The sequence below is a fragment of the Argiope bruennichi genome, chromosome 9 (genome assembly GCF_947563725.1).
Source record: "Argiope bruennichi chromosome 9, qqArgBrue1.1, whole genome shotgun sequence".
Lineage (NCBI taxonomy): Eukaryota > Metazoa > Arthropoda > Arachnida > Araneae > Araneidae > Argiope > Argiope bruennichi.
This window is the reverse complement of record NC_079159.1, coordinates 932,287-943,604: the sequence shown is the minus strand read 5'-3', so window position 1 is coordinate 943,604 and position 11,318 is coordinate 932,287. Positions and strand designations below refer to the sequence as shown.

The 11,318-nt window shown below is 33.0% G+C and overlaps 1 protein-coding gene across 1 annotated transcript in view; it reads right to left on the bottom strand.

Moving 5' to 3' along the window:
• Positions 1 to 2,153: 2,153 nt before the first annotated feature.
• The window catches only part of LOC129983909 (uncharacterized), a 64,602-nt gene continuing 55,437 nt past the window's right edge, over positions 2,154 to 11,318 (bottom strand). Inside the window, exons 5-11 of the mRNA XM_056093612.1 lie at positions 9,657 to 9,832; positions 9,144 to 9,286; positions 6,121 to 6,266; positions 5,912 to 5,993; positions 5,530 to 5,683; positions 3,845 to 4,061; positions 2,154 to 2,356 (exon numbers count right to left, since the gene is read on the bottom strand). Coding sequence (XP_055949587.1) covers positions 2,154 to 2,356; positions 3,845 to 4,061; positions 5,530 to 5,683; positions 5,912 to 5,993; positions 6,121 to 6,266; positions 9,144 to 9,286; positions 9,657 to 9,832 — 1,121 coding nt within the window. The remainder of the gene's footprint in view (positions 2,357 to 3,844; positions 4,062 to 5,529; positions 5,684 to 5,911; positions 5,994 to 6,120; positions 6,267 to 9,143; positions 9,287 to 9,656; positions 9,833 to 11,318) is intronic.

The window sequence follows — 11,318 nt, the reverse complement described above, 5'->3', positions numbered from 1 at the left end:
CGATCAATATAATGCAAAACTGGAAGTTGCACAAATAAATAAAAAGCACATTTCTAGTGAAAGAGTTCATCATAATAGTATAAAATATTAGGCAGAACTTGGAAGTTTGTAAATTTACAAATGAAATGTAAATGATTATAAATAATGATGATAAATGATAAACGGAGATTTTGTCATTGAATGATTTCAGTGATCACCCAAATATAAATAAATATATAATCCCAAGCACATAGAGCAAATGTTACACAGATGACAACACAAAGCATTACAATCGCGCCTATTTGTTATGCTTCACCATTTGGAGAAAGGCACAACTGATTTCTATTCGTCACAGCACAAATAAATACATCAGTACATAAGCATATATATTTAAAATGCAATATTTTATTTTCCATTTAAAATAAATAATGTATTGTTATATTTACTTAAAAATATGCATATTTGCTTCCATATAAATACTATGCATGTAGTTAAGATAAATGAAGTCTGATGTAAAGCACTTGAATAGACTAGCATCCGAATAGGGTAAAAAATACAAATATTTTTTTAACATTTCATTATATTTCAAATTAGGAACAAGTATCAAATAGAATTTTCATTCATTGTATGTCAAGTGCATGCGTTAAAAAATGAACGCACACAAAAACATTGAAATTGAGCAGTTCGAGAATGCAAAAGTGAGTAAATAAGTTCACAACCACGAATCTAGAAAGCTGAACAGAAAAGTTGCAATTTGTTCGGTTTGTTTCATCTTTGGCAAACACAAGAGGACAGGTGAACACAGGAAGGAGTCGAAAATGAAAGATGCAACTATGAAAAATAACTTAATTGAAAAAAAGAAGAGATGTATACACTCACACAAATATCACTCAACTTATAAATAACAAAGAATGTGTTTCGCCTCCTGTTTATTTATAAGTTTCAAAAATAAGGGGACATGGAATGCTTGGTCCATTTACATAATAAATATAAGCTGAAAAGTCAGCTAATGCATACATTTTAAAAACCGTATCTTTTTTTGATAATATGCGTGCAGTAAATGCCTTATTAAAAGAAAAATATTTTTTTTTTCGAGATGTTTTCATTTTTGTTTAGAGCGCTCTTCATTTTGGTCCTTTTCAAGCATTCTTTCTTAATACAAAAGTTAAAATCTCAGCTTGTATTTTCTTACATCTTTTTCTCAGTTATTATTTGAAATCGCGAGAATAGTGATTTTTGTCATTGTAAGAGAATATGAATCATGATTCAATTCAATCGCAAAAAGGTTTCACCTTTTTGATTTTAACTTGCCCTTTTTATATGGACGTATGCTCTATAATTAAAAAGAAAATGATTTACATAACGAAAAAATACTGTAATTCGGAAATCATTTTACCTTTTCAGAAGTTCTAGTTAATTTTTAAATTACTTTTTGATGTTTTCAGCTGAGGTCTTATAGTGGTTTATTATTAAAAATATATTTTTTAACCTTTAACGATGATAACAGGTGGTATTACCAGATTTCATCTTATATATAACACAAATATGTATCATTTATGTAAGAGGAAAAAAAATCGAATGTGACTCCTGGAAGAAGATTACTGTTCAAAACTGATGTTTTTTTTTTTTTCTCTGTTTTTTTTCTTCCAAATATTATGATTTTGAATTTTAGGCTACTGATGCAATAAATACATGTTTAAGAATGAAAACTTTCTTCTAAATTTAGCTTCCCGCCAGTTTTTCTGATGTCTTGTTTTATTTAGACTGTCATAGAACACTAGATAAGCATTCTTCATAATGGCAGGTAATGCCATGCTGGACAAGTATTGAATGAATTTTTGCAAGTTATAAGCAGGCTTAGTCGGGTTTATGCAGTTAATTTGTTGCACATTCTCATTGTAAGATGTCTTTTTTGTTTAAACCGTCAGTCGAATTGTACATATATAAAAAGCAGATCAGGTATAAATTTACTTTTTGACAAATAGAAAAAAAAGGAAGAGCAATTTATCTTTTTTATAATACATTATAGCACATGCGAGAAATTGCCACAATTTGCAATTCTGCAACTGACTCTTCGATATTCCGTCTCGCATGTTGCGTTCTGATTATTTGTACCAAGCACTCCGCGTCTCCTTGGGAAGTAATCCTGCGCCATTTCACTCTGCCCGATACCATCAGTGTCTCCTGTTCATGAAGTACTGCGATGCGAAGGAGCGCGTGCTGTGGGTGGTGGAGTCGTCGTCCAATTTGCTCCGTCTTCTTCTCTGCCAGAGGATGGCCCATGCGAGGATGAGCAGCAGCTGGGCCACCAGGAACATGGAGGAGGCCACGATCAGGCCGACTAGGTTCACGCAGGTGCTCTCCTTCTTCAGCTCTTCTGCGGGAAAAAGGAAAGATGATTATGGGCAAGTCTCAAACGTGTTCTTAAAATAGTAAAAGAAGAAAAAATGTTCTTTTCTCTCTAGAAGATAACATCTCTAATAATAGAGTGTGTGTGTGTGTGCTTGGCTGTTAAGACCAGACCACTTGACCTAAAGTTTCGAAATTTAATATAATCATACCTTGGAATGTGGAATGCGCACATCGAAGCTTCTTCTTCTTCTTCTTTTTTTTTTTTTTTTTTTTAAATTTATTAGAATAAAAATTAAGCTGATTTTGGAGGTTTGTCACTATAACTTTGGAAAATCATGTTAAAAAAATGTTCAGGCAATTTAAATATTTAAGTTTAATAATGAATATATTTATATTTTCTTATTACTAGCAGAAATGCATAACTACATGACAAACGAGTGAAGCGGCTGGTTTCACGTAGTGAATCAGGAATAACGGAGCGAGAAAGGGTCGTAAACTCTTTCCTTTCATTTAAAATATTTAATGATTTCGAGCTTTTTATCCGTGTGTCTTTATTTTCATTAATAATAATTACATTGTATAATAGTAACATTAGTTATTTTTAGCTATTTTAATTAATCTGTTGAATTACTACAGTACTTTGAATTCAATAATTTTAAATTAGAATAATCAAGATTATTTTAAAATTCTGAGCAATTAACAAATACATAATAAGTTTATTAAATATACAAATTCATGATCAATGCATCGAGGGAAAGGTATTGTTATTTTTCATAAGTTAATATGTAAAATAATAATTCATGTAAATGTTTTTCAGAATTTTCCTTCGAAAATTCTTCAGTGATTTTAGAAGCATCGTTCTTATTTAATTACTTTTATCCAATTTAAAACGGCATCATGCCATTTAACCTATTTTGGTACTTCGAAAGTTGTTTTTTAATTTATCAGTTATATTGCTTACATTTTTCTCCTTCTTCATGAGTAATAAAAACTGTCCCGAGCCACTTGATCATAATTTCTTATTTGCCACATAGACATTCTTCTCTTGACCAATTTATTTCATGAAACTATGAGTGCTACGGTGAATTTAAATATATGAAATTATATTGAACGTTTATAAAATTTTTGCGATTCCATTTCTTTGTCGGACTTAAATGACTAATAATACTTGGGAAAGACGTTTAAAAAATTGCAATCGGTAAGTATGCAAGTACCCCCAACAAAATTTGCCAAGTGAAACCTTTGTGGATGCAGACAGTTTGTAAAGACAGTTTTTAGAGTATTTAGGCCACTTTTCAAATCCAAATAGGGCCCAAGGGACGAAAAGAATACTGTGTGCCAGGCTCCATTTATTTTTACTCGCCATTTATTGTTTGTTATTCATTTATTTAGAATTCCTGTGGTAAGACTTTTTCTACTGAAAATTTACACAGACTTGGGTTGTCGGTCACAGCTAACTATAATGCTCACTGCATAGTATTATGTGCGCATCGTTGCTCAAAGCAGAACTTACCAGAGATGTCGTCCCGTCCTCTCTTGTGGGCCATCTTATCTTGTTTCTCGAATCCGAATTTATCTGTGATCTGTATCGTCTGCACGACTACCACATCATCCTTCTCGGCCACCCTTCCTACGTTGCCCATGCCGTAGGGGGCGGTTCCTCTTCGCTTCCTGCGACCCATCGAAGAGAAGTCTCGGGTTTGGCCGTGGGCCTTCACGCTGCAGTCAACCTGGAAAACGCACACACATATATATTTTAAATAACATTTAATAAATGAGCCAATTTTAGTGACTTCTCAAACTACAGATAAACTCTAGTTTTATAAATGGCTTCACAATTTTTGCTGAAGAGATCAAATATCCTGGAATGTTAAAAAAGTGACTATTATTTTTTCCATCTTAGAAAAAAAAACTCTTCATTGTTTCCTTTGCTTTCTTTATTTATAAGTAAATAATTCTTACGAATAAAATGTAAGATTATCTTGACTTAATCTTTGAACGCTAATATTTGAACTTTTCCTCAACATAATACAAATAGGTTTCTTCTACTTAGTACTCTACGTGTACATAGTATTTCTTAAGTTCTATATAGTATTTCTTAAGTTCTATATAGTATTTCTTAAGTTCTATATAGTACTTCTTAAGTACTGTATGAGTATGTGTACTTAAGTGAACGACTGCAAGCAGTTTCTTAATATCTCTGAATGTTATAAATTTCCTTAAGGTATAAATTCGCTCTTTTATTAGTATCAAAGGTGAAGGAGAGAGACCTTTCGGTTTTTCACACACTGTTTGGAACTAATCTCCCTCAAAGATCTGATAAAGATTCCACTCCCACAGAATCTCGTCATTTTATTTCAACCATCGAGGAACTTCAACACAATAATTCAGATATGAAAGCATTCAGAAAGTATTTGTTTCTTTTGCTTGATATGCAAATCAACATCATGCTTATAGGAGTATAACATCATAGTATCAAGATCATTTCTAAATTATGGAGAAATAAATTATCAACAGTTCTTGATAAATTAACCCATTCTAAGAATAGACATAGATTTATATGTCTATTCTTAGAATATTAGATTTATATTATTAGTCAATGTAAATAAAAGAAGCAGCAAAAAGTCCTAAAAAATTAATTATAGCGCAAATAAAAATGCATTTATTGACAGTTTTCAAATATTTAAAGATGCGTGCATATATATTTATTCAGTGAAAAGAAATAGATTTCGGAAGTTTATGAAACATTTTAAGAATTCGAAGGTCATACTCTCTCTCTCGAGTATTGTTTTCTTTTGAATGCTGAGGGGAAAGGTGATGCGCGGTCTTCCTAAACAGCGCAAGATACTGGTAAAGATTTATTGGCTGAGTTACTGAAAGTTTTTCGTGATCAAACTGGTAAGAAAGGAAGCTCGGGTACCTTGTATAGAGCAGTACTGTAAAACTATATTACATGTTTTATATTTCTCAAAGTACTAAAAATATAAAATTGATTATGAACTTATCTAGGTAGATCCGAAAACCTGCCAAAAACCAAATTCTCTCAATTCGTATCTAGTAGGAAAATTTATTCTTCTTACTTGGAAGACTTATTTTATCTTGGGCACAGTTTGAAAAAGAAAACTGTGATAACAAGTACATTTTTAATCAATATCTTTAATACGTATCTTCAACTTCAATAAATGCTGGTAAACTTACCGGCTCGCAGTTTGGCAGGCAGGGAGTGACCAAAGCTTTGAACTGGACGATGTCTGAGGTAGGGAACTTGAAGGCTTCGAAGGGAGCGAGAAGAGTCTTTCCAGAATTTCCGGCTTTACTCAGACTACCCATGATGGAAACATCCGTGGGACAACTGCACAAGAAATAATACGACCTCGATTTCTTAGTGATCTTTTGTGAAAGCAACATGATTTTATTTTAATTTGTGTTAATAGTGTTATTTTTTATTAATGGAATCGATTTGGAAAAAAATCTAATAAAATCAAAGAAAAAAAATCACTCGTCGACTGAGAACTCTTAAAATACAGTTACTATAAGGTTTTAGAGAATACTAATAAAAAAAAAATTCTAAATTATTTACCCTAAACTGTCGATTAGAAGGATCTCACTGTTATCAATGCCATCCATGGCCACTAGTTCTCTAACAAATATTTCATATGGACCTGAAATATATAAAAAAATATTAATTTATTTTTCAAAAAAAAAAAGACTTAACAAGTTAATTTATTCAGAAGTATCGCCACAACGCGCAGTCAGAGGCATTATAAGGCGTAAGCAAAGGTACTCAGCTGTTTGGGTCGATGATTTCGAATCGGAGCGCCAGGGCATCGCCGACTTGTGCTGCTGTGATGTCGTTACCCAACCTGTCAGTAATCATCATAGTGACATTGGGGGAGCTCACGGTGGCAGACTGGGTGCCCGCAGCATCCACTTCCCTGGAAAACAAAGGGCCTCATTTTTGTAACTCATTATCGATGTGATATTAATATTTATAAAAGTTTAGAGATTAACTACTTTCTAATCAACCTTGAAATGAAAAGGTTGTGTCAGTACTTAACGTGCATTAAGTTTTATTATTAAGATCAGAATGTGTTGGATTATGATCCGCAAACTAAATTAAAATGTCTTATTTATTAAAATACGTAAAACGTGGCAGAAATCATATTTTCGCATAAAAATGTGCACTCTGACAGCAATTAATTAGTTATTTGAAACGTGTAAAATGTGGGAAGCATTCTTAAAGATCCAAGTTTATATTTCTTGTTGACTTTATTGTTGTTTCGACCAGTTTGCTAGTAAAAAAATTCTGAATTCTGTTCGACTCCCTAAATTTAGGAATTTGAACGTCCAAAATGTTAATGTCCACTTTTACACATATAGTGGACCTCAAAATTTCGTTTGCATCGAACACTTTCTTCTTTAAAGATGTAAAATGTAATACAAACTTACCAATTAAGTTAATATTTACAAAAACCAGAAAGTATATATTATGATAGTATTTTGATTATTACTGGAAAGCATTCTGCAGTTTCACTCGAAGTATATAAATGTAATAATAATTTTTTACAAGTGCAATTATTTTTTTACCACAAAAACCCTTGTAATGGGTTCTAGGAAGGAAACTTTTGAGAATGTACGTTGTTTAGTCATCAAGTGGCCGAAAGATATATATATATATATATATATATATATATATATATATATATATATATATATATATATATATATATATATATACACTGCGTAAAAAAAGTAGAAGGACACTTGATTTTGTAACAATAAACGAAAAATATTTTATTTTTACTAAAATTTTTTTATTAGAAACATTTAACAAATATTTCAAAAACACAATTTTAACATCAGAATTATGATGTTCAAACATAAAATACTAATGGCAACAAAAATAGTTTCTCTTTTTTTAAACTTTGTAAAAAAAGTAGAAGGACAGCATTATAATGAATGAAAAAATAGTGACTTTAATAAGGAATGGTCTTCCCATTGGCCTTTATAACTTCAAATATTCTGTTTGGAAGTGAATTGTATAGAGTTTGAATTTCAGTTTGACAAAAATTGTCCCACGAGTCATTCAATGCTTCTCGAAGCTGAGTTTGCGAATCAAATTGCCTTCCATCAGCATAAACTCGACGAACTAGCATTGCCCAGATGTTTTCCACTATATTAAGGTCAGGACTTTTGGCTGGCCAAGGTAAAACATCCACATTATTTGTTAGGAACCAATTTTTGACTCCAGTCGCGGTGTGAATGGAAGCTCCGTCTTGCTGAAACTTCCACTCTTCACCCCCACCCCCCCCCCCCCGCCCCATGTCAGAGGCATAAGGAAGAAGCTCGGAATTCAGCACTTGAATGTAGTCTGTATGTTTTTGCCTACCATTTAAGAAAACCAGACTTGTCCTTTCTCCGTATCCAACAGCCAACCAAACCATTAAACTCCTTCCTCCCATTTGTCGTGTTGAATAATATTCGCCTTCAGTCCCCAGACAATGCCAGTAGTGCTGATATCCGTCTGGACCGTCTAAGTTAAATTTCTTTTCATCGGAAAATATCACAGAAGTCCATTCTGTAGTCCAGGACATGTGCTCCTTAGCCCACGCTAAACGGTTATCAATGTGAGCTTGTTTCCACTTAGGATGATGTTTCCGTTTTTTAAAAATGAATTTTTTAGATCTTTTAATATAGTTGTAAACTGTTTGTTTCGTCACATGATTAAGTCCTGCTTGATTTCTTGCCTTTGTTCCTTTGTTCTTCTTCAGCACACGAGCAAGTTTCCTTTCATCACGTGGTGTTAACTTCTTCGGTCTATCAATCTTCTTTTTATTTCCATTTTTATAAGGATTTCTGATAAAGTTTGAAACTGTATTGGGGCTCACCTGCAACAATCGAGCAATCTGTCTGACACCTTTACCATCATTTTGATATGCGGAAATTTGCCCTTTTTGCAAATCGTTCAAAGGTATTCCTTTAGGCATTTCTGAGAACGGAGAAACAACGTAACTTTTAAACAAATTAGATTTTTTTTTGACAGAAAAGGATAAACAAAGTACAAAATCACTATTTAAATAAAGAACAACTCACTAAATTAAATATATTAGCAAGTGTCCTTCTACTTTTTTTTACGCATCGGAAATTATATATACTAATTTTCTTAATAATATTAGCGGTAGATGTTTAATTTTTGCTTAAAATGAAAACAAGGGTCATTAAACTAAATCTGCATAAATATCTGGTAGTTAGGAGAAAATAAGAGATATTAATTGGCAAAAAGACACTGTCCTTCTACTTTTTTTACGCAGTGTATATATATATATATACTACAGAAGTATCGTAGAGCTGGATGTGTGGCCAGTACTACAAGAAGAGGAAGTAAAGGAATTTTGATCATTACTGCAAAAAGCAAGATTATCCATTCAGTAAAGAAAAATCCAAAGTTAAGCTCTCCAAAATTTGCATCATCGATGCAGCGATTGGAAGAAAGCTTTCAGCTGAAACTGTTTGACGTGTTCTTTATAATGCAAGATTTGCTGGTTATACTCCAATACTGAAGCCACTCATTAGTTGCGTCAAGAAAAAAAAGAGGTTCTCTTTCGAAAAAAAAAAAAAAAAATCATAGCCGGAATCATTCTGGAACTGTGTTTTTTTCTTATGAAAGCAAATTTAATTTATATGGGAGTGATGGTCGATATAAAGTGCAGAGAGAAGTTGGCAAAGAACTGAATCCTAAGAACAATAATAAAGATAATTAAGTATGGGGGTGGGGGGAGGTGCTCCGAAGAAAGGATTGCAGTGAGGCTTACCCGTTTATTTCCAGCTGGACTCCGTGTGAAACACTCCTGTTAGAAAGGTCGTACTGACAGTGGACGGAGAGACCCAGATCTTGATTGGTGACGATCATATCGTGATGCTGGATGACGATGTCGTTGGAAAACTCGCCGAAGTTCTGCAAGGAAAAATATAGTAACGCCTGAGACTCACACAACGGAATAGCAAAAGAAATACAATATGAAATATTTACTGAAATCAGCGAGCATGTAAAATTTTCCATACAATCACACTATTCGTAGAGCTATTTTATTCGTAGAGCTCTACAATCGGTTTTAATTACTTTTGCAAAGTAATGCCTGTATTGAATTACATTATTTCAGATCCGAGATTTTGTGAATTAATTATAATTCATTCAAAAACTTACAGGAATTCTTTCTACTTGGAGTCATTTTTTAAAAAATTTATTACGACATAAAAAAAAATGAATATTAGAGTATAAATATCATTCCAAGTATAAAAGAAAATAGTTTTTTTTCTCTCTTCACCTCTTGTTTGACATCACAGTTGAGGTCATGGTAGGCCATTTTGATTTCAAAGTCCACACTATTGGCGACATCTGCTACGCAAGAATTGGGTCGAGACTTGGCATAAATCCTGCCGTTAAAGACTTTGCTTGTCTTCACTTTGGCGATCATTTCCCTTGCTTTGCATTGGATTGTCACTGAAATGAAAATAACCAGAAATTAAAACACGAATGTATATCCGAAATATCGAGGTGAATGACCGAAAGTGTATCTCCTATGAAAATCATGTCGATAATGAGACTGATGAATTCGGCAGTTTATTGGACGGTAGTGAATAATCAATCTAAGAGAGTTATAGTTACTATAGCCATGAGATTTGTGACACTCACATATATACACTATATTTTGTCGATGATGGGGAACAGTAAAGTGAGGAAATTAAATATTTTAAAGTTGCCTTCGGATCTCGAGACGCGATCTTTTATATAGAACAGAAAAGAGACGATGTTGAAAAGATCGCTATCGCAAAAGAAACTGGCGATGGATATCGAAGTGATGATTACTAATTTGGGGATTAAAAAAATACTATCATTTGGTTTCATACAAGAGGTTTTCTATTAGATTTCCTAACCGCCAGTTTAAATCAGCCACTTTTATTGAAATCATAAGCATTTTTCAATGAATGTCACAAAATTGGTTTCATTATAAACACGTAAAATTCTTCGGATTTATTTTTTGAAAATGTCGTCTTAGTTTTATTTGTAAATGTGATGAGCCATAGCCCAGGATAGTAAACTCTCCACAGCTTTTAATCCTAACACGCCATTAAAAAATCAATTACGAATAGAAATGAAGTTTTAACACAGACACGCACAAAAGATCGAATGATTGTCTTTTTTTTCCTGTGAAAAGTGAACTGCCCAATAGTAACTTCAGAAATCTGCTATTTAATGAAAAATACTTATATGTGTAATTGCATTTCATAGTAAATGATTTTTTTCTGAGTGGTGATTTCTGTCTTTCTTCGATCATCTGCAATTGATCCGGGGTCGCTAAATCCTACCCAATTTACTACTGCATTTAAGCGGAAGTATAATTGTGACGACTCATTATCAAAAGCAACCAGAACGCACATTATTGACATCTACGCACATTATTGACAGATTTTTTTTTTTTTTACGAGAAGAAGAAAAAAAAAAATGTCACAGGTTTTCGATGCGTCGTCAATTATCTGGACCAGAGGCTGGCAGGCTTCCGAGACGAAAGAACAAAACCCGTTCCTTTTAGCAATTTCACAGTTATTCGAGAGCCATAAAAACACCGTCACAGCAAAGGAAAATTGAGAGCGATATAACAACAACAACAAGAAAAAATAACTATGCTAATTATATCGTAATTAAAATATGACAGAAATCGCAGAAAATACTGTTGCCATCGGAAGTTGAACCTATGAATTTAAATTTCCTGGGAGATGTCAGTCTTGAAATTATACATTTTCTATTTGAGGCACGATTCAAAGTTGGCCTCAAAGTTTACATTTAATGGAAACCACGTTATGAAATAATTTTTCACAGAAGAAAGACAATCCGAAGATAATGGAAGATCGAATGCACGCATTTTGAGTCGGGAGATCAAGGACGCGACGAGTTCGGAGATGCTTCTAGCACGAGGTGGCATTTTGTA